The sequence below is a fragment of the Notechis scutatus genome, chromosome 1 (assembly GCF_049901735.1).
Source record: "Notechis scutatus isolate UNSWTSFEM ecotype Mainland chromosome 1, rNotScu1.2, whole genome shotgun sequence".
NCBI lineage: Eukaryota > Metazoa > Chordata > Lepidosauria > Squamata > Elapidae > Notechis > Notechis scutatus.
The window spans coordinates 339,910,951-339,935,083 of NC_142009.1; the positions used below are offsets into that span (position 1 = coordinate 339,910,951).

Genomic DNA, 24,133 nt, shown 5'->3' on the forward strand with positions numbered 1-24,133 from the left:
TATTAATTATTATCTTGATTGTTGAAGGGATCAACTGCGAAATCTGTGTGGGTGTAGCCTCCCAAATATTATTGCAATACATGTTTCAAAATATTTACTCATTCCAGGATTGCAATAGAGGGATCTCTTCCCTTTACAGGAGCAAGGTGACCTTGGGCACCTTCTTGTTGCAATTCCTAGTTTCCTCCCCTTGGAAGCCAAAGCAAGTTAAAGAGACATATCCCACCTTTCCATCGCCTCGGTTGATTTTCTTCACATGGTCGGCCATCACTAGCGTGTCATTGACAGTGGTTTGGAGCTTACGGTATTTTGGGTTCTCCTTCAACTCAAGGTATTCCCCTCGGAAAGGCTGGGGGAGGCTGAAAAGCATACAATTTGGATTGTGATCTGCTCCATTGCTGGGGAAGTCAAGGCCTCTTGGCCTGGATGGCATAGGTTCATACTTTGCACTCACCTCTTAGGGTACAAACTTTTCTTCCCCTTAAAAAGTTCACTGGCACACAACTTGTCCTGCAAGGCTTCTTTATCCTTTGGGGGAAGGTGCTCTCGATACTTCTTACACTGTACCAGAAAGGCATGGAGCAACAAGGGAGAGGTCAAAAAAATGTGACATTCCTTCTTATAAAGTACAGAGACACCTCCCCACCAAAAAAAGGCTAAAAGTGGTTTGAGAACATTAGATACTGACTGTCTGTCTGTCTGTCTGTCTGTCTGTCTATCTATCTATCTATCTATCTATCTATCTATCTATCTATCTATCTATCTATCTATACACACACACACACACACACCTACCTCTGTTACCTTTAAACATGCATGTCCGCAGCTACAGTTTCAAATATTTGGTACCTGACCCTTATAGCAGTATTCAGGGTCTTGAGGAAGTGGGGAAGAAGGGAGATAAAACCCTGCCTACACTATGGAAGCAATAAGGAGAGCAATGCAGCTGACAAGAACAGACTGGTTCAGTCCAGTAATAAGTGAATTCTTACATCCTTTGCTTCACTGTAGTATTGAAAGGCTGACCCATCACTATTACAATGCGGGAAACATGTTACATGCTAAGAATATTACATGTCAAACAAAACTTGTGTGCAAGTACTAAATTGATGTATTCGCAATGGATGGGGTTTTTTTCCTATAATTTTCCTTGTTTTAAGAAGGCATAAAAGATATGTGGAAACAATGCTCAATTGTCCCTCTTGAGGGATCAGTGAGGTACCTTCTTTGCTCTTGTGCAGAAATAAAGAACTTTTAAATGCCTTCCCTGACTCTATGCGTCTTTTAGCTGTTGCATGCCGAGGTGCACGAATCAGCCAGGCATTCTGGCTAACAATACAGAACTCCCTTTGACAGCTGATGTGAGAAGATCTGTGATCAGGGCAAAGACTACTAGACAAGCACAGCTTAAGCCAATCCCAGGCAACCTGAGAAAATGCTTGGGACTGGCTACTCTTTAACTCATAGACAGTTAAAGGAAGGGAGGAAGGAAGCATTTTCAGATTTGCCATTCCTTTTCAACACAGAAGCTTTCTGAAGAATGCACTGCAGCATGTTAAGATTAAGCAAAGTGATAAGCAAGTTTTCATTCTCCCCCTTCCATCATATCACTATTAATTACAACCCTAAGAAATATATAAGCTTGCTTCTGGAACTCTTAAAGGAACAGAGTCCCCAAGAACATGTTTTAGATTGAAAGAGCAATGAACAGAATGAGTCAAAATTAGTGCCTAACCCTCCAGTGGTGGAATATTTTCTTCAATTCTTGGTTGGCATTTGTGAGAAATTTGTATGGGGCTGGAGGCCAATTGTGGTTGATCACTGACATGGAAGGGAGGTTGTACTTCAAGCCCAAGAAGAATTTTTGTACCTAGAAGCAGAAGAGAAGCAGAAACCGTGAGACCAATGTTAGAAGTTTCAGGCAGTCCTAGACTTACAGCAATTCATTTAGTGACCGTTCAAAATCACAATGGCACTGAAAAAATATGACTTACGACTATTTTTCACAGTTACGACTGTTGCAGCATCCCCATGATCATGTGGTCAAAATTCAGCTGCTTGCTTCATATTTATGATCGTTGCTGTGTCCCAGGGTCACATGATCCCCTTTTGTGACCTTCTGACAAGCAAAGTCATTGGGGAATTCGATTCACTTAACAGCTGGGTTACTAACTTATCAAGTGATTGACTTAACAACTGTGGCAAGAAAGGTTGTAAAATGGGGCAAACCCCATTTAACAAATGTCTCACTAAACAACAGATAACAACAGATTGGTTGGGTTCAATTGTAAGTTGAGGACTTGTATATTCTGATTACATAATGTTTATAAATTCAGTACTGCTATTGAACCTAAACTGAAAGAAGCTACATGCATAGCTTCCTTCCAACATCTTGAATTATAGCATGCAATGTATCTCCAATCCTTAGCCAAGAAGCAGCTATTGATTGCTTGCATTGGCTTCATGTCAGAACTTGACTGTCCTGGCGCAGGGAAGATACAGTTCTGGGGCTGTGTGCAAACCACAACAAGGTCTGCTTCTCAGGTTTAATCATATATGCTAAAATTACTCCTTCTTCTTAAACTAGGCAACATACAATCAGCCACCAATGAATGTCTTGCTAGCAGTTTGCCAAGTTGCAGTACATCACGTACTACTAGTGAGATGAAATGAGCTTTTATGGATTCTTTAAGGCAGCATTTGCCAACTGGTGCGCCGCAGCCCACTTGTGGGGTGTGAGAAAATTTTGGTGGGCCATAGAGAAATCTCACCCCCAGAACACTCCCCCCACAAAGCGATTAATCCAGGCTGTGCAGAAACACAAGGCTGCACCGCCCACATGGCCCGCGGGAACCCTCCCCACCCACTCATTCCTTACCCGGCAAACTTGCCTGCTAAGTTGCTATTTTTCCTTTTTCCGATCATCTCTTTTCTGCTGTGCCGGGAGATTTAGATTAGCTAGGAAGCAGGAAATGGTTGGATTTCTTGCTTTCTAGCTAGTTTTTAGATCTTCGGCTCAGCACAGCAGAACCTCCCTTAGGACTGAAGGTTTGCTTGCAAGCAAATTCAGTGCAGACTCACGGCAAGCAAATTTGAGAGACCAAGCTAGCCGATGGCAGATAGATAGATCACTGAATGATTCTGTGAGCAACTCAATCTGCCTGCTTTGCCTGATTTTGGGTAAAAGTTGCTCTTTTTTATAAAAAAATCAGTATTTACATACATGGTGTGTTGTGAGTTAATTTTGTGAGTTTGCTTGCAAGCAAATTTTATGTGACAGACTGAGCTAGCCAATGGCAGATAGATAGATTTCTGAACGAATCTGTGATTCTGTGAGCAACTCAATCTGCCTGCCTGCTTTGCCTGATTTTGGGTAAAAGTTGCTCTTTTTTAATAAAAAAATTCAATATATATATATAAATATTTATAATATTTATATACAAGCCATGCCCAGCCAGTCACGTGTCCACCAAGCCACACCCACAAATTAGGCCACACCCACAGAGCCAGTTAGTGGTCCCTGGGATCTAAAATTATGAGTTTGGTGGTCCCTGAGGTCCAAAAGGTTGGCGACCCCTGCTTTAAGGTACATGGAGTTACTTTAAGCCAACCGTCTCCGAGTTTCCAAACCAAGATAAACATTAAGTAAGATGGCTTGTGAGAAAGAATAACTGCGCACATGCGGATACTTTCACTGATATTATTATTTAACAATTTGAATTTGGTAACTGAAAACGGTGCAGATCACAAAGGTTAGATCAATGTCTTTTTAACAGGCCTGTAGGTTCCAAATACCGAATCTCCTAAGATCTTATCCTAAGCTATAGACTGCTCCTTGCCTAAGCACTGGATTTCATTATATGGGAAACTGTATGCATGCAGCTATGTCAGGGCCTGCATCCTCTTACAAAGGTAAATGGTATTATTCTAGGTCAGTGATGGTGAATTTGTCACACCAAAGTTGTCACACCACGTTCTGATTGGCATGACAGTATACATCAACACTAAGAATAAATAAATATTCCTGAAAGCACACCCTGTTCTTCAGAGGTGGTATTCAGCAGCTTCTGACCAGTTCTGGAGAACCAGAAATACCAGAAGTGCTGAAACGGGCCCGTTTTTCGGCCTCCCGAGGCTACAGAGGCTTCCCTCGAGCCTCAGGGAGGGCAAAAACGGCCTCTCCCAGGCTCCAGAGGCCCTCCAGAGGCTGAAATCAGGTACTTCCGGTATTTCTGGAAGGCCCATTTTTTCCCGGCCTACAGAGGCTTCTCTTGAGCCTCTGGGAGGGCGAAAACTGCCTCAAATGAGCCGAAAATCAGCTGGGAGGTGCGCGCATGAGCAGTGCAGATAAGGGGGCAGGGCAGGGGTGTTGCACGTGTGTGTGTGGGGGGGCGCATTGTATTGTGGGTGCCGGCGTGCGCGCTTTCAGCACACCACAACAAAAAGTTTCGCCATCACTGTCCTAGACTGTTTTTTTTGGCTAGTTATGGTTCAACAGATTTTTTTTCAATAGACTTTTTTTGCTAGTTATTTTTCACTTTGAAGTCATTCCCGGAGATACTTACCAGTCTTCGGTAAACAAAATTGGCAATACGGTCAGAGGCCCCAGAGCGGAAATATTTCTTATACTCCTTCCTTGTCTGTGAGGAGGATAAATATGTGTTAGCAACATTCATGTTATAGCAACACTATGGACAAACTTTTTATTCATACTTTCTGATGTTATCTGCTCTCTGATCTTTATCTGCTACGATTTCTTATTGGATAATTGAATCTGTGAATCACCAGGTAGTTGAATCTGTGACTTTGTGCACAAAACATACAATACAGGACTGAACAATTGTTTCTTCCTTTTGGCTCTTGTATATAATATTTACATCTGTTGGTCTTATTTTTTTTAAGGCACATTCTTGCACAGTTCTAAAGTTCTGGAAGTAGGTACCTAGTTGCCTTGTTTCCTCGTTTCATTCTCTGGGCCATTGTGGGAATTGTACTATATAGTCCTCAATTTACAAACACAACTGGGGCCGGAACTTCTGTTGCTAAGTGATGCAGTCATTTAGTGATTTTACAACCTTTTTTGCCATGGTCATTAAGCGAATCACCATAGCCACTAAGTGAATCACAGGCATTAAGTGAATCCATCTTCCCCCATTGACTTTGCTTGTTGGAAGGCCCCTGGGAAGGTTACCTATGGTAATTGCATGACTCCAGGATGCTGCAAACTTTGTAAGTTCATGCCTTTTGCCAAGGGTCAATCACATGACTCCGAGGATGTGACAGTCATAAGTGCAAAGACTGGTTGTTAGTCACTTTTTTCAGCACCACTGTAACTTTGAATGGTTATTAACCAAAGGGTTGTAACTTGAGGACTACATGAATATATGAGGGGTGACAGGAAAGAAGATAGGATCTCAAAAACAAAAAAAAAAGTATACCCTCCACCAAGCCAGAACATCAGAGAACAAAAAAAGGGATGACTATTAATCTGCATGGTACTAATATAAATATATGTGGATGTCCCTTTTGCCTTTTCTTTCAGAAAGCTGGGAAAAAGATTTTGTGAATGTGGAAGCAACTTCTCCTGCAACGTTATATCTTTTAACGTACCACACAGATTCCCATAAAGCAGAGCTGTCAAACTCAAGGCCCAGGGGTCAGATCTAGCCCGGGCAGTATTTAGATCTGGCCCACAGGGCTGCCTTGGAAACAACAAAGGACCGGCCCATGGTGCCTCTGCCAGTGAAAATGGTACTCGGGAGGGCCACAACAGTAGTGGGATTCAATTTTTTTTACTACCAGTTCTGTGGGTGTGGCTTGGTGGGCGTGGCAGGGGAAGGATAACTGTAAAATCTCCAGTCAGAGGTGGTATTTGCTGGTTCTCCGAACTACTCAAAATTTCCACTACCAGTTCTTCAGAACTGATCAGAACCTGCTTAATATCAACCTCTGATCTGATCTCTTCTCCTTTCTGGTACAGTTATGGTGTTCGAAGTGTCTTGAGCAGTACACACACACACACCCCGGCTCTGTTTTCACTGGCAGAAACTAACTAAAAACAAAAGGAGAAATGTTTCCCCTTTTGCATTTGAGTATCCAAGAAGGAACAGGAAAGAAGAAAGGGAAAGAGGAAAGAAAAAAGGAAAAAAAGGAAGAGAGCAAGGAAGGAAAAAGAAGGAAAGAGTGTAAGGAAGAAGAAAGGAGAATGAAGAGGGAAGGAAAAAGAAGAAGAAGGAAGGAAGAAAGGAAGGAAGGAAAGAAGGAAGGAAGGAAGGAAGGAAGGAAGGAAGGAAGGAAGGAAGGAAGGAAGGAAGGAAGGAAAATTATAATGAGAGGAAAGGTGGGTCTGAAGAAAGGCCTGTCTTAGCACTTGGCCACCACAGGTGCTCCTGACATGAGTAACGTCGAGATGGCCTTGCCCCCCCACCCCCAAGGTCAAACACAACCCTGATGCAGCCCTCAATGAAATCAAGTTTGACACCCGTGCCATAAGGGGAGAAATTCTTGGGAAAGTCAATTGGTACTCATGTTATACTACTACAATAGGCAACGTTCAAGATAGCTGTGTTACAAAGGCAAGAGTTAATTCTAATTCATGCAGAAGAATTCAGTAAAGAAGAGTAGTTTAGGTTTATCCTGAAAACAGAGAATTAACTAAGAGGTATGAATAAGGGAGGGCTAATCATGGCCACTGTGCTGAGATCTAGGCATGTTCTCCAGCCATACCTGGTAACCTTTCCAGTAAGCAGAAATGGTGGTGGCAGCCTGAGCACGACAGTTCTGTTGCCTTAACTCTCGCAGGAGTTTACGAGACTGTAGAGGAAGGGAAAGGATAGATAAGAAACCCGAAGGAGCCCATAGAAAAAGAGAGACAGTGAGCAGATTCCATTTTCATAGATTGCTTTGAGTCTGTTGTTCTAGTAATTGGTCTCTAAGGTGCCACAGGACTCCTTGTTGTGTAAACTGTGACACAGTGGACCTGTCAACTAGAGATTTATGTTAAAATTCACTTCAAAAGCCACAGATCTACTTTTATTCCAAAGGCCCAGAAAAGAAAAAGAAACAATTAAAACCAGCTTTTCTTTCTAACCTAAGTGATAGATTTGGTTCATAAGTAAATGTCAAGAAGCACATCCCTCAATATTTCAGAAACAGAGTTTTCACAATGCACAGCCTTCAATCAGAATAGAGCTGGAAGGGACCATGGAGGTCTTCTAGTCCAACCCCCTGCTCAAGCAGGAGACCCTATACAATTTAAGACAAGTGGCTCTCTAATCTTTTCTTCAAAACCTCCAGTGATGAAGCACCCACAACTTCTGAAGGCGAGCTGTCCCACTGGTTAATTGTCCTCACTCTTAGGAAGTTTCTCCTTAATTCCAGGTTGCTTCTTTCCTTGATCAGTTTCCATCCGTTGTTTCTTGCCTTGTGTTCTGGTGCTTCGGCAAATAAGTTGACTGCCTTTTCTTTGTGGCAGCCCCTCAAATACTGGAATCATCACTGCTATCACATCACCCTTAGTCTTTCTTTTCTCTAGACTAGCCATACCTAATTTCTGCAATCGTTCTTCATATGCTAATTAAATTAACATAATAAAACCTAATATGTTTAATTATGTTAATTTAATGTATAAAAATAAATAATTTTATATAGATAGATAATATTGTAGAATATATATTACAAATATAAATATATATTATAAATATGTATTAGAAATATAAATTATTTATTAACATAATTAAAACATAATTAATGAAACATAATATATTAACCATTTGAAAGACCGACAATTTGTTAATTGGAAAGAAATAATGAATAAGTTGGTACATATGATAAGACTCTTCTCCACTATGGAGCAAACTACATTTTTCAGATGGGACATTTGCAAGTATAGCATTGTGTGATATAAACTGTATTGCCACTTCATATGAATTCACCTAAAGATGTGTACAGGAGCAACTAAGTATTATAGAAACCAAGTTTCAGAAAAAAAAGAAAGGACTTTTCCTAAGATGTGGGCAGCATAGTATAACTGGAAGCCTGTCATTGAGTACAGTATATTGAGCCAGTGGCTGAAGCAGTGGTTTCATTTTCCTCACCTCAGGTTTGGCATTTTGCAATTTCTTTTGATAGCATGAAATCTTATTGTGATTTGGAAATGGCTCGAGGTCTCTGAAAATCGCTCTCATTCCCTTCATCGTTACCCATTTCTGTTTCCTGCTTTAGTGATAGGTTCCCACCAATTCAAATATCATAGGCAATGGGAAATAGGATTCTAAGGCCCTTCAAATTATGAAAATAGAACTGAAGGTATCACTGAAAAACCCAGGAATAACCAAGGTTTTCTATACAATCAACAAAACCCTGCTGCATATTTTATCTAGCACAATCATCACATTAGCTCCAGCCCTGCACCAATTGTGATATCCATTTCCCATATCATTTCTTGTGTATGGAGCAGATGGTGGGGGGATTGAGTTGTTTGTTCATTTCTATTAATGTCATAGACAAATGAACATCACATATTACATCTAGTTCTGCTCTGAAATTCTGCAGAGTTATTTACTGTACATCTGTGGGTTGCATAGATATTTCAAAAACATAAGTTATCAATATCCAGGAAATTGTATGAAAATTTATTTATTCATTCTTCTAGTTAGCATCTTGGTAAAAACTAGGAACATTATGTTTAGGATATCTAAAAGGTAGCAGAATTCAAAAGACTCTCCTATATTGACTATAATCAAAAGAACAGAATACTTTGATTGCACATCTTGGAAGATTTTGTTCTGTAATGGTTGAATATGAAAGAAGGTGAATAAAAGTAAATTTAGGAACACATTTCTTAATTACAAGTGTTAACTTTGCATTGAACCCAGAATCTTTAAGTGCTTGGCTATATCCATGACACAATTCCTTACCTTCCAACTTCGGATATAGGCCTGAATAAGAATAGCCGACATTTTCATTTTTAAATATTTCTTCCTTTCCTGCAAAATAAAATGTCTACTTTACTAGAGAGATAAAAGTAACAGATAGTAGGCAAACCAGTTTTTGTTTGATCCGCATGCATAGTAGCCAAAGATATTGTGCATACCAACATTGGCTTAGTTTCACCCTGGCAGAAGTTCTGTCCCACATGCGTGTGAGATCATCAGCCTATTGGATATCATATGGCTACTGAATCCCACCCCCAGCCTCAAAAACCCATCGGCTTTGTACAAGAAGTGCAGTTTTATATGGTTTTTCAACATGAAAAGGGAGAGGAAAAGCACACACTATAACTTCAGTACATATGACATCCTGCCCGTCTAGTCCTGTTACTGAAATTAATCACATTAATAGAATATGGTCTGTAGCCCCTAAAATGTTGCCCTTTCCTGTTCTATCCCCATGCGACAGTGGGAGATGGATGCATATTCTCCATATCTTGCCACTAAGCAAACTTTCAATAATTTCTGGAGGCTGCTCTCAGCACAGAAGGTAAATCCTAACAGAGGTACACACCCAAGAAAGTTTAGTGCAGTTGGGTGGATCTGGCACTGGTCCTTGTGGGCAAAGGCTACACAAAGACTTTAAGCTGAGCTGCCATAGAGACCCTTGCACAACCAGAATAACAGCGTTGGGAGGGACCTTGGAGGGCTTCTAGTTCAACTCCCTGCTCAGGCAGGAGACTCTATAGCATTTCAGACAAATAGTTATCCAATCTCTTCTTTAAAACTTCCAGTGTTGGAGCATTCACAACTTCTGGAGGCAAACCCGTCCCACTGATTAATCGTTCTAACCATCAGGAAATTTCTCCTTAGTTCTAGGTTGCTTGTCTCCTCGATTAGTTTCCACCCATTGCTTCTTGTCCTGCTCTGGAGAATAGGTTGGCTCCCTCTTCTTTGTGGCAACCTTTGAGATATCAGAACACTGCAATCATGTTCCCCCTAGTCCTTCTTTTCATTAGACGAGACCAAGGGTGGCATTCCGCAGGTTCTGACCAGTTCTGGGGAACCGGTAGCGGAAATTTTGAGTAGTTCGGAGAACCAGGAACTACCACCTCTGACTGGAGATTTTAAAGTATTCTTCCCCTGCCACGCCCACCAAGCCACGTCCACAGAACCGGTAGTAAAAAAATTTGAATCCCACCACTGGGCTAGACATACCTAGTTCCGGCAACTGCTCTTTATATGTTTTAATCCCCAGTCCCTTAATCATCTTTGTTGCTCTTCTCTGCACTCTCTGCACCAAAATCAGTAGAGTTCGCTTATCAAAAGCAGCTAAACATATACAACTCTGTGTCTGTTTGCTTCTTACTCTTTGGCCCCGAAACCAAGCCGAAATAAGGATCTGGCTCCTGCGCATCTCTTGGTAATTCTTACGACACTTCCATGCCCGGAAAGCTGCTTGGATTAAGGCAGCCAACTCCTGTACTCGCTGCTGGCGTCTCCTCTCCAAATCAAAAAGCTGTAAAGAAGGTTGGAAAGTCACCAAGGTAGACTGAGGTTTGAGTACAGGTAGCATTTTACAGGTAGTCCTTGACTTAGGACCACAATTGGGACCAGAACCTCTGTCGCTGAGCTGTGCCTGATTTTACGACTATATTTAACACGGTTATGTGAATCACACTAGTCATGAAGTAAACCCAGGTTTCCCCATTGACTTTGCTTGTCGGAAACCTCCCAGAAAGGTAATAAATGCAAATCACACAAACCAGGATGCTGTAACTGGCATAAGTTGCCAAGTACCCCATGTGACTGTGGGGATGCTGTGAGGGTTGTGAGGACCTGTTGTAAGTTACTTTTTTTTCAGTACCATTGTAACTTCAAACAACTGTTAAACAAACAACCATAAGTTAAGAGCTACCTGTACTAAGCCTAATTGGTTAAATGTCAGTGGGTCCTATTCTTTGTGGGTTTTGTCTCGAGAATCTCATGAATATTGTGAGGATCGGAAGATTATTTCCTTCAAAACGTCACCTTTATCATTGTTTAGGAATGATAAGCCTCTTCTCTCCTCAACACATTCTTTTTTCTTCTTCCTTTTTCAAGTAAACATTTCCAGTATTACAGGTGGTCCTCGACTTACGACCACAATTGAGCCCAAAATTTTGTCACTAAGTGAAACATTCGTTAAATGACCTTTGCCCATTTTATGACCTTTGTCCTGGACAGTCGTTAAGTGAATTGCTGCAATCGTTAAGTTAGTAACATGGTTGTAAAGTGAATCTGGCTTTCCCCATTGACTTTGCTTGCCAGAAGGTCCCAGAAGGAGATCACGTGATCCTCCCGGGACATGGCAACCATCGTAAATGTGAGTCAGTTGCCCAGTATCCGAAATGGCAATGATCATGTGACGAAGAGGATGCTGCAATGGTCCTAAAGTGTGAAAAACGGTCATAAGTCACATCTTTCAATGCCGTTGTAATGGTCACTAAATGAACTGTTGTAAGTTGAGGACTACCTGTAATATCTCCTTCAACACCTTCATGCAGTTTTCTTGGCATGGGCCAGAAGGGATTTTGCCACTGCTTTCTTATGAAATGCTTTTTTGATTTCGCTGTTTGGTCTGCAGCCTTGGGATTTCTTGATGGTTCCAACCCAGCTAATCTGATCTTGTTTATCGCTCTAGGGTAGTCAAGATTGAGTAGGTGTTGCCACTCCTTTCATTAGCTCAGTTGTAGGTTAGTTAATGTAAACTTTAGAAAACTACAATAAATTCCCAAAGAACTGGAAGAGCAAGTGGGAAGGAAGGCTTTGCCGTTATTTTTTTGTTTTGTTTTAGTAAGGGATTGATAAGACTCAGCAGGAAGCAGTGATATACTTTAGATTTTCCAAAACATTTGTTTCAATTGCTCTTTCTTTTTCCTCAGTATGTAATTAAACAGCCAAATCTGGTTGAGCGCATCCTACAATGATGAGCAAATCAATACACTAGTGGAATCAAAAGAAAGAGGAAGCAACAGCAGCAATCAAGGAAAGTGTGTGACGCGAGAGAATATAAAGGTAAAAAAATGGATTAGCTGCACAGGCATATATTTAGGAGGCATTTAAAATCCTTGCTTTCAATTAGAAAATTAAAAGTGAGGAATTATCCAGCTTAGTCCCACAAGCAAAATCTTCTTTTCCTTTTACTCTTAATTAGCATAGCAATCTTGACCTCTTCAGCCTCCGTTGCCCTGAAGTACCATTAGCTCACCGTGGATGGGCTTCGGATGAAAATCTTGGTGTGTCCATAGGCCAATTCTTTGGGGTCAATGGACAAACTGCTCAAGACACTTTGAACACCATCCCTGTACCAGAAAGGAGAAGAGATCAGATCAGAGGTTGATATTCAGCAGGTTCTGATCAGTTCTGGAGAACCGGTAGTGGAAAATGTGAGTAGTTCAGAGAACCGGCAAATCCCACCTCTGACCGGAGATTTTACAGTTATCCTTCCCCTGCCACGCCCACCAAGCCACGCCCACAGAATCGGTAGTAAAAAAAATTGAATCCCACCATTGGATCAGATATTGCTGAAGTAGGCAAATAAATGCTGTGGTCACTGGTTTGGAGAACAGCAGGATGGCCACAGTTTCTATGCCAAATACAAAGCAGTATTGGTTATCCCACCACCAATCAAACTCCCCAGATGGAGTCTCAATTCCCCAGACAGAGTCTTTATAGAGACTCCTGCCTAGAGTACAGGTAGTGCTCGACTTTACGGCCACAATTGAGACCCAAATTTCTGTTGTTGTGAGACATTCGTTTAAGTGAGTCCCTGTCCCATTTTACGACATTTCTTGCCACCGTTGATAAGCAAATCACTGCAGCTGATCAATCGGTACCATGGTGGTTAAGTGACCCTGGTTTCGGCATTGACTTGGTTTGGCAGGAGGTCGCAAAAGGGGATTGCGTGACCTTGAGACACGGCGACCGTCGTAAGTATGAACGAGTTGCCAAGTGCTTGAATTTATATCGCATGATCATGGGGCCCGCTACAAAAGTTGCAAGTATGAAAAGTGGTCGTGTCACCTTTTTCAGTGCCTGTTCTGACCCAGACCTTATTCCAAGTAAACAAACACCAAACAGAGATAAAAGCAAAACCTTTTAATGCTTCTCTGTGAGTTCCGTTAATTTACGGTTAAAAGGCTATTAAAACTACTGTAATTGTCTCTGATAAAAACAAGCCTTGCCAAGGTTGTGCATGGCTGCCAAAAGCACTAGATTAAGTTGCCAAGAAATATTCCAAACAAAAAGTCGTCAAACACAAACAAAAATAGTCCAAACTTCCAGAAGGCTTGAAGTGCAAGAACTTCTTTGCTTCCTGCAAAGAATCCCAGTTTCTCAGGCTGGCTTTTATCTCTTAAGGGAGGGGCCATTACCTTGCAGCCTTACTCCCGAGTCGCCCATGCTGCTGCAGCTGCTCTTTGCTACAAGCAGCCCTGCGCGCATGCACACTGGGCACAGGCTCCTCAGGGTCCTCTTCATCACTGCTGCCAGCCTCCACAATCTCCAAAGGCAGCACTCCACTCCCTGATGGTCCTGGCCCCATCCCTACATCACACGCAGGCCCCTCATCTGAGTCCTTGCTCTCCGAAACCTCAGCGTCTGCACCTGCTGCCGGCGAACCACCTCAGTGCCACTGTACCTTGAAACGGTGACTAAATGAACTGCTGTAAGTTGAGGACTACCTGTCGTGTTCTCTGCAACTGGATCTGTTCGGCACAACTTTTCAATATTCCTTTGAGGCGCATTATACAGTATTAAACCATTGGCTTTCACCCTTTGGACCTTCTGCTGAATACTGAAGGTTATCCGCTTGTTGCGAACAACAACTCCAGCACAGGACTTTGACCTACCTTCCACTTCCTTTCCAATGCGGCCAGGTCTCCTTGCAGAGTATCTTATAACGTTCCAGACATGGCTCATAAGCCTGCCTAAAGGCATAGCCAGCCCGCCGGACCTGCACATTTTCCAACAGCCCAAGGTAGCGCACCTGTGCTCGGACCAGCCCATCGGTGAAAACAGCCGGCCTCTTGTTATCGTTAGGCTTGATACACCTGACAGCATAGGGAACATGAGCAGAGCCTTGTTGAGACAATATAAACTAGTCAATACGTTTAGCTAAAGCCCAATGCGATTCAATCCTACTTGGAGTTCCTCACCTTGAAGTAGGCATTCGTTACCTGATATAATTGGGATTCTTGGAATAGAGGTTTTTCATGAGGGTGAACACAGAGGCTTTGAACTGAGAACCGGCTGTAGGTGGGCGCTTGAGTGAGGCTTTTTGGGGGTCACCTTCAGGGAAGAGGCTGCGTAATAGGGCATGCTTGGCCTTCCACATGGCTTGTGACAGGTCTCGAAAGAGCAGGTCGTTGTTCTTCTCAATGAATCCAGTCACGTTGTAAGTTACCTATGGGAGAGACTGGCTTTAGACATGCCCTTTGGCAGGCACGGTGCTTCATCTAGCATTCTGTTTAGGAGACACATGGAAAGGAAGCATCATGTTGAGACCATAAGATGGTTACTTACTAAATGTTCTGGCTTAGGCCCACCACTCTGTTCATCATTTTTCCTAAAGGGGGGTCTCACAACGCATTTCTCTATGCTGCAAAGCAATCTATCTGCTTTTAGCATTTATTTATTATTTGTTATTATGCCTGGGAATCCCACTAAGGAGCCCAGGGGGTGGAGAACATCCTGGGAACCTACTTTCTGGTAAATGGGAGCATTGTTTTCTGACTTACCATGTCAGTAATTTTGCCAGTTTACAAGGTACCCATAGCAGCCATTTTTATGAAAGTGCTCTCAGATTTCTAAATTTGTTCCCGCTCCCCAAACGGTGTCTGTTTCTATGATAAACTAGCCCTTATCTGGTTTCCATGACTATGAGTTTTGTTCCTGGTACATAATTCCTGTGTCTTATCCCATTTTTAATGAAACTGGAGATAATAAAGTTTGTGTAACTATACCACTATAACCATATGCTCCTGGTTCCATTTGATTGAAATCCCTTCTTTATTATCTCTTGCCTTTACTTTATTTGTTTACTATTCTTTATTGTTATTCTGTATGTTGCATAGTATTACCCTGTTTCTCCAACAATACGGCCTCCCCCAATAGGAAGTCCCAGCATGTTTTATAGGCATGAAATGAAATTAAGCCCCTCCCCCCAAATTAAGGCCTATATTAAAACATGCGAAATGGGGGGGAATGGGGGGGGGCTTGCCGTTAGGAAGTACTTTTGTTGCACACCCGGATATGGTGCTGCCTGCGTTGACCCCGATGCGAAGTGCCCCACCAACGCCGAGGTCAACATCCAAGCCATCGCTGCCCGCCCGCCTGAAGATGCAAGGGGGGGGGAATTAAGTCACCCCCGAAAAGACGGCCTAGCCATTTTTTCAGGGCTCAAAAAAAAATAAGACCCGGCCTTATTATATGAGAAACACGGTATTCACCCACAAAGAGAAATATTTTAATGAGTATGTATGCGTATCTACAAATGTATGAGTTCTTACTCATTCTAAATTCCTGAGTTACACCATACATTTTGTTATCTATCCTTGAAAGATTCCTACCTGGCTTGCATTTCAGTCCTAACAAAAAATATTCATTTAACTTCCCTGACTGAACTCTTTTAATTAGTTTTACAGTGCTATGGATCATATCATTAATAATATTGAGAACATTTCCAAAGAGATCCAAGTTTAGAAAACTAGGCTCATCTGCCCTGCACCCCCAGACTCAGTGGTCTTCCTTTGCTCTTCCTTCTTTGCTTCCAAGAACTGAGAAGGACTCCCAACACAACTTACCTTTCCAGCATAGTGTTGGATTCGAAAGCAGTTGACAGGCAAGCTGGTATCCATGATGTGCTTGGCATTCTGGGTAACTCTGCTCTCATAGCGCTGATGTTTCAAAAAGACCTGGTTAAGTTTGTTCAGGAATGTTTCTTCATTCACTTCTCCAGGGCGAAGGCACTCTTCATCCAACATAGCTAGAATTCCACTTTTATTCTATTAAAAGAAGTATCAATTACCATGCTGCTCTCCCCATATTTTTTTCACTCCTGACCTTGCACAGTATGAACAATTGTCCAAAACATCAGAAAAACAAGGCAGTGGTGATATTTGAAAAAATCAATACCCTGCAGCTCTCCAGACCAGCGGTTGCCAACCGGTGAGCTGCGGCCCACTGATGGTTTGTGAGAAAAATTTGGTGGTTCGCAGAGAAACGTCATCCACAGAGCATCCCCCAAAGCAATTAATCCAGGCTGCGTGGGAACACAAGGCTGCGCACCCCACATGGCCCGCAGGAACCCTCCCTGCCCACTCACTCCTTACCTAGCAAACTTGCCTGCTAAGTTGCTATTTTTCCTTTTTTCCCCCCGACTGTCAGCTGTTCTGCTGTGCCAGGAGATTTAGATTAGCTAGAAAGCAGGAAATCATTTTATTTCTTGCTTTCTAGCTAGTCTTTAGATCTTCTACTCTGCTTTTAAGCAGAGCCAAACCTTCCTTAGGACTGAAGCTTCTATTATTCAGTGCAGACTCACTGCAAGCAAATTTTATGTGGCAGACTCAGGTAGCCGATGGCAGATAGATAGATCTCTGAATGATTCTGTGAGCAACTCAATCTGCCTGCCTGCTTTGCCTGATTTTGGGTAAAAGTTGCATTTTTTATATACAAAAATTCAATATTTATATAAATATTTATAATATTTACATATAAGCCATGCCCAGCCAGTCATATGACCACCAAGCTACACCCACAAATTAGGCCACACCCACAGAACAGACTAAGAAATTTGAATCCCACCCCTGCCTCTGTGTGTTTGTGTGTGTGAGAGAGAGAGAGAGAGGGAGAGAGGTTAGATGATCTCTCTCTCTCTCTCTCTCTCTCTCTCACACACACACACACACACACACACACACAAACCCCAACGTCAGCAAACCACCATCAGTCAAAATTCATATTAGTGGTCCCCAGGATTTAAAATTATGAATTTGGTGGTCCCTGAGGTCCAAAAGGTTGGCGACCCCTGCTGCAGACCACACTACATGTTGTTGATAGGGGCTCCTTGGAGCTATGGAGAGATTTGGAGTGGGGTGGGGGCTCACAGACAGCTAGAAAATCTTCCCCATCAATTTTTCAAAGTTATTTTATCATAGATTCTAAGCCAGTATCCCCCAACCTGGACATAGGTATCCAAACTTCCCCAACTGGCATGACTATTTCTGAAGATTGAATGCCCATATCTGGAGGATGCTAAGGTTGGGGAATAAGGGTGTGAGTGATCACATTTCCAATGATTTATGCAGATTTGCATCCAGGTTTCTCTAGTCAGAGTACCAACACTGCAACACATTCCAAAGACTCTGGACACTCTACAGGCACCAACAAAAATAATAGATTTGGCTGATACTGCCATTACCCCTGCTTCACCCTCTCTTGTTTTGAAAGCAACTTACGTCTTCAATCAAGTTACAAATGATGCTGTTATCAAAATAATCCACGTGGGTCCAAGCAATGCCCTGGTTGGGAGAAAAAAAAAGTTACATCAGCAATGGAAGGAAGTCTTATGGTACTGCTTATTACAATGTGTGTGGAAAACTCTTAAGCCACCTGACCAAGGCAGAGACATGGCAGGGAGAAACTCTTGATACCAACTCCTGGTTGATCAGCTGCCTCTAGATCCGAAGCAAAGTTTGCCGGAGAAAGGAGAAATCAGGAGATCACCCACTGGTGCTCCAGAATTGCCCAGGAATTTAGTTTCTTGTGGTTGATTACAAACCGAGCGCTTACTGAACCGGTAGGATCCCACCCCTGCTCTCAGTGTACATAAAAATACATTCATCAAGAATCATAAGATACAACACTTACTGTAGTGCTAGTCATAGGATACTAAATAAGCAATCAAAATCATACTAGGAAACCAAATAAAACAATATAAATTGTAAAGATACAAGCAACATGGTTATAGTCATAAGTAGAAGGAGATAGGTAATAGGAAGGGTGAGAAGAATAATAGTAATACAGTCTTAGTAAATAGTTTGACAGTGTTGTAGGAATTAGTTTAGCTGAGTGATTTCTCAATTTCCTTTTTTGTTATATTTAATAGTTCATATGGGTTTTTAATCTTTTTGAAAACTTTTAATAAAACTGTTCTTAAAAAAATAAATGAGAGGATTGTTCATACCTTTTCATCACAGCTGTAATTGTGAAAAGTCACTAAACAAGGTAAATGAGGATTACCTTGTAGAACAAACTGGCTCTCCATGATGGACTACAATACTCTAAAATGTATTTGTCCTGCAGATATTACTTCATTTTGTATCACCAATTTAGCCAACTCTGCCATTTCCTCTGTTGTGTAAAATCTACCAGAACCCCAGATTATTATTTTTTAAATATTCCATTTAACCTTGAGTTTAAGGAGGACCTCAGCACATCTGGATTACTTGGTCTTTTGGGGGGCCACAGAATATGAATATTTCTATCAGTGAACCAGACCCAGAAACAAAATAATTGGCTACCTCACGAATGTATTCTTCTTGTTCCTCCTTTAAGGTGAGCAGGATGAAGATCTGCTGCAGTTTCTCATTACAGTAATTGATAATGAACTGTTCAAAACTGTTATCCTGGGAAGAAGAGACAAGACAAATATCAAAAATCAAAGTCAATAGGCTAAACTTGTAACCTATTGTGTAGCGAGGAGGTCTTATAAAACATTTAAAGTTCTACTTAGTTCAACAAGCCTGATTGCCTGTGTGGCCAAAGAATTTTATTGGAAAAGGAACTGTCAAACATGGGAAAAGTCCAGGCACTAAATGAATATAAATGTTTATTGCAAGTTTATGTGCTCTACAAGAATCTGAAATCCTGTCAAGGGTCTTCAAACTTGGCAAGTTTAAGACTTATGGACTTCAACTCCCAGGATTCCCAAGCTAACATGACTGGAGGAGGAATTCTGGGAGTTGAAGTCCACAAGTCTTAAAGCTGTCAAGTTTGAAGACCCCTGTCCTAAATCAAAGTTAACTGATGGTAGATAAGAATTAATGGAATTTAAGGTAGGCTAGAATTACTCTCTTGTGGGCATGAAAACTACAGACCAATCTCACTGTGTTGTGTCACGTGCAAAGTCATGGAATCAATCATTAACCAATTCATCACCCTCCACTTAGAGTCAAACAACCTATTCTCCAAAAAACAATTTGGTTTCAGGAAAAAATTGTCCAGCAATCTTCAACTCCTATACTGCAAAAACTTATGGACTACTCTACTTGACCAGGGTAAAGCTGTAGACGCAATTTACATAGACTTCTGCAAAGCCTTTGATTCAGTAGTACATGACAAACTACTGTCACCTTATAAGCAACTGCGTCCTCTTTGCCAATGATGTAAAACTATTCAACACCAACAATGCTACTGTCCTTCAAAGCGACCTTGATTATGTGTCTGAATGGTCAAACATCTGGCAACTCCAAATCTTGACCAACAAATGCTCTGTCCTACACATTGGTAAACAGTACACCAAATACAAACTAGGTAGATATGACCTCGTTGATAATCCTCACTCTGTCAAGGACCTTGGAGTACTCATATTAAATGACCTAAGCACCAGAGCTCACTGTAACAGCATTGCCAAAAAGGCATTAAGAGTTGTAAATCTAATCTTACAAAGCTTCTCCTCTGGAATTATTGAATTGCTAACTAGAGCATACAAAACTTTTGCTAAACCAATATTCGAATACAGTTCATCAATCTGGAATCTGCACTGTATATCGGACATTAATACAATTGAGTGAGTCCAGAAGTATTTCATGAGAAGAGTACTACACTCCTCTGCTCACAACAGAATATCCTAAATAACCAGGCTTGAGATTTTGGGCTTGGACAACCTTGAACTACGCCACCTACGGTTGGACTTAAGCGTAGCACACAAAATTATCTGCTACAATGTCCTACCAGTCAATGACTACTTCAGCCTCAACTACAACAATACAAGAGCACACAACAGCCTTCTGTTCATGTCCAGGAAGTGCCTTGCATGTACAAGTATGCAAACAGGTAGGAGCTTCTCTGAAAGTAGGAAAACCCTTGTCCCTTTCTGAGGACAAGGCTGCTTTGGTGCTTTGAAGTGGGGTGTTTTTCTCACACCAGCGCGCTTTGCAAAGGCTCCTTTTACAAATGCTTTCTACAATTCAAACATAGCTAGCTAACCTCCCACATAAACAATACCCACCATTCATATTGTATAAATATAGGGAAATATGATTCATTTCAAAAGAAGCTAGCATGTAGGACAAGGGTCTTCACACTTGGGAAGTTTAAGACTCGTGGACTTCAACTCGCAGAATTCTTGAGCTAACATGACTGGAGGAGGAATTCTGAGAGTTGAAGTCCACAAGTCTTAAAGCTGTCAAGTTTGAAGACCCCTGATGTAGGATGTGTGATTGCAGGTTGTACTATTGCTAAAATTGACAGGTTCTCATAGCAAGTATACATCAGAACATGACCTAAATTAGTTTGGAATATTTGAATCCTTTGTGATGTGATGTTTTTCAGATACACACACACACACAGGCCCACAGACACAGACCCACACACTTTAAAGCAGGGGTCCTCAACCACCGGGCCGCGGACCGGTACCGGGCCGTGGAGCACTCTGTACCGGGCCGCAAAGAATTTATTTTTTTAAAAAAAATGGCGGCTTTCTTTGCCTTCGGTGAATGCTGCTGGGATCGGGGATCAAGGACACAAATGAAAGAAGGAGAGGGAGGAAGCAACCGAAGCCTGTCCTGCTCTCTGGCTCAGCGGCTTCGGTTTCCTCCCGCCTCTCAGTCGCTCTCTCGCTGCTCCACCAGCCCAGGAAGAAACTGCTTCAAAGAAGCCAGGGGGGTGGTGGCTTTTCCTGTCGCCGCAGCTCCTCCGAAGCGCCCGTTTACCCCCACCCCGCCCGCCCGAGCGTGGTTCAATTCAGTGCCCCGTTCTGCCTGCCTGCCTGCCTGCCTTCGTTAATGGTTGATTTGGAACAGCTTCGGCTGAGTAAAAGAGGCGAATAGTTATTATTCTCAGCCGAAGCTGCTCCCAAACAACCAGAAACTAAGGCAGGCAGGCAGGCAGGCAGAACGGAGCACTGGTTGAACGCTGCGGGCGGGCGGGGTGGGGGAAACGGGCGCTCGGAGGAGCTGCGGCGACAGGAAAAGCCACCCCGGCTTCTTTGAAGCAGTTTCTTCCTGGGCTGGTGGAGCAGCGAGAGAGCGACTGAGAGAGGAACGAGGCGGGAGGAAACCGAAGCCTCCCCCCAGTCCTTGAAAAAGTGTTTCTGCTTGAAACCGGTCCCTGGTACAAAAAAGGTTGGGGACCACTGCTTTAAAGCATCAGTAAATCTCAGCTAATTCTGAAACCAATTTGAAGTTCTTTATTAAATCCAGGAATATCTTTACCTGAAAAATCTCAAAGCCATATATATCCAGAACACCCATCACTTTCTTCCGCTCAGTTGTTTTCACCTAAGAAGAAGGGGTGTGTGTGGAAATGAGGATTAGTTTCAAAGAATCCCAATGTTCTGAAGGTATCCCCAATTTTCTCTTTTAACCGGGGCCATTGCTTTTATCTTGAACCCAGATTAGGAGTACCAGTTCTAGCATGGAAGGGAAAAAACACCCCACACTTCATTGTTATGTTCCATCTTATTCCAAGTAGCTGCAAAGCAGCATATATGGGAGACTTGCCTGGCTTGGGTCCCTACAGTCTGGATGTGCTATTGCTCCTATCATACACTGACAGCATGAGCAATGTGCAAGGATTATAGTCAGGGGTGGGTTTTCAAAAATTTTAGCAAAGGGTTCTCTTCCCAGTTGCTGGATGGGCGTGGCCATGGTGGGCGTGGCCTAGTCGGCCTCCTGCGCCATGGCAGGGGGTGGGTGTTTTTATCCTCCCTGGGCTCCGGAGGCTTTCCTCGAGCCTCTGGGAGGGCGAAAATAGCCTCCGAGGGCTCCGGAGGCTCTCTGGAAGCTGGAAACAGGCCCACTTCCAGCCTTTCTGAACTTCCAGGGGGCCTGTTTTTCACCCTCCCCAAGACTTCACACGCATCCTGCACTTACCTGCATCCAAAATGGCCCTCGTGGGGACTCCTGGGAGGGGAGGGGTCGGGTGGGTGGGAATGGGATTTCGAGGTTCTTCAAACTGCACAGAATCTTAGCTAGGGGCTCTCCCAAACTCCTGCGAACCCCAGAAGCCTACTCCTGATTATAGTATGTTTGAAGCCATGGCACCGACCCTCTGGAACATCATTCCCATTGAGGTTAGAATGGCCCCCAACCCTATTGGCCTTTTGGGGAACCCTGAAGACAGGGTTCTGTCCCCAGGCCTGAGTCCATAGTTGTATGGAGCTGGTGAAATATTACTCATAAGGTACTCTCCCACATTTTGCATTTCATGTTTTGCATCTTATGGCTAATGGTTCATTGTTTTTAATTGCTTTAATTTGTTTTTTCCTGGTTTTTGTTACTGTTGGTTTTTATTTTTATTTCTGTTTTCAACTGTGAGCCAAGTATGAGATAAATGTGGCTGTATAAATTGAATAAAGAAAGTGGCGGTGTCAAGTGGCAATATGTGAAGTGACATGGCATGGTAGGCTCCGTACCAGTGGTGGGATTCATTTCAGGGATTCAGACACTAGAGCAGTGGTGGATAACCTTTTTGGGCTCCTGTGCCCAAAACTCGTGTATCAGCACCCAGAAGGCAATACGTGTACCCCCCACGCCCCCTACACATGCCTGTGCAATACCCACCCACCCACTCCCACCACCCCCTTACCTGCACTATGCCTCACAGCTGATTTTTGGCCAGTTTGAGGTCTTTTTCGGTCTCCCAAGGGCTTGAGGAAGGCTTCTGCAGGCCAAAAACTAGCCCGTTTAGTCACTTCCGGTATTTTCAGAAAAAGAGGAAGTGATGAAATGGGGCTAGTTTTCAGCCTGCAAAGCCTGTAGAACCCTTCTCAAGCCTTTGGGAGGCTGAAAAAGGCCTCAAACCGGCCGAAAACCAGCTGTAAGGCACGTGCATGCCCAGTGAGGTAAGTTTGCCTGTAGCTCACGTGCCAGGACAAATGGCTCTGCGTGACACCTGTGCCATAGGTTTGACATCAAGGCACTAGAGTTATCCATTCAGCACTGAAATGCAATTCCTAGCCAATTGTGAAAGGGATTTGAATATTGAAAGATGGTTTATACAATTCACACAATTAAAAGAAGGAAAAATAAGACCAGGGCCTGAAATTAGAAGCCCCTCTGGAAAGCAGGAACAATTAATGTGTTGTTTTCCAATTTTTCGTCCTCTCTACAACCTTAAGAAGAAGGTGAGGTTGAAAGGAAGCATCTTGCCCAAAGACCCTCAGTGACATAAACAGCCAGTAGGGAGCAGCAAAATGTTTCTTTCTACTTGTTAGGAACTTCTGAATCCTTAATGGGGATCCTTAATGTAGTTTCTCCATCTGGTAAACTAAGCCTGCAACGGCAGTCTTAATATCTTCAAGACAGCCCAGGTCAGCAGAAGTCACAAGAACCACTCAGAAGGAATCAAATAACACCTTTTTCAATTAACAAACGTAATTAAAAGCCATAAGGTATTGTGAGCTGCAGTTCACTTCATCAAATGCTGCCCTATGCAGCTGCAATTCACAAAAGCTTGTGGCTTTTATTAAAATGTGTTAATTGGAAAAGATTCTGTCCCCTTTCTCTTGATTTTTTGCACCATAATTTGATATTGCTCTCCTACAATGTCATCAAGAAATCTATTCTATTATTATATGGCATTGAAACAAAATCTTGAAAGTTTTGCTGTTTCTCCTTCTTATACCAAAGAGAATCAAAGAGGGCAATTTTTAATTCCTTTCTCACCTCTCCCATCTTTCTAGGCTATGCTGCTGTTTTCATAACAGCTGTTGCATACCTTTTAAAAAGCTGTCTTTGTATGACTGGGGCATCTTTGTGTTCTTTTCCATGGTTAAAGCTTTAATTTCTATGCACCTCCTGCCTTTTCAACAAAGGCTGAAGACTAATAGAATGGTCTCGCTATGCTTGTCCAATGCAGTGCCTCCGGGTGTCCCAGATTACAATCTGACTTAAAAGGCAATGGCCATACAGTTAGAGATTCCAAGTGTTAGCTCTATA

The 24,133-nt window shown here is 42.6% G+C and overlaps 1 protein-coding gene across 1 annotated transcript in view; it reads right to left on the reverse strand.

Moving 5' to 3' along the window:
* LOC113427800 (unconventional myosin-Ia) overlaps nt 1–24,133 on the reverse strand; it is a 61,017-nt gene that overhangs the window by 3,954 nt on the left and 32,930 nt on the right. The window contains exons 13-26 of the mRNA XM_087952188.1: nt 21,407–21,472; nt 18,494–18,598; nt 17,429–17,491; nt 15,776–15,976; nt 14,150–14,376; nt 13,823–14,023; nt 12,181–12,274; nt 10,300–10,449; nt 8,919–8,987; nt 6,727–6,813; nt 4,566–4,640; nt 1,736–1,870; nt 455–561; nt 138–359 (exon numbers count right to left, since the gene is read on the reverse strand). Coding sequence (XP_087808314.1) covers nt 138–359; nt 455–561; nt 1,736–1,870; nt 4,566–4,640; nt 6,727–6,813; nt 8,919–8,987; nt 10,300–10,449; nt 12,181–12,274; nt 13,823–14,023; nt 14,150–14,376; nt 15,776–15,976; nt 17,429–17,491; nt 18,494–18,598; nt 21,407–21,472 — 1,802 coding nt within the window. The remainder of the gene's footprint in view (nt 1–137; nt 360–454; nt 562–1,735; nt 1,871–4,565; nt 4,641–6,726; nt 6,814–8,918; nt 8,988–10,299; nt 10,450–12,180; nt 12,275–13,822; nt 14,024–14,149; nt 14,377–15,775; nt 15,977–17,428; nt 17,492–18,493; nt 18,599–21,406; nt 21,473–24,133) is intronic.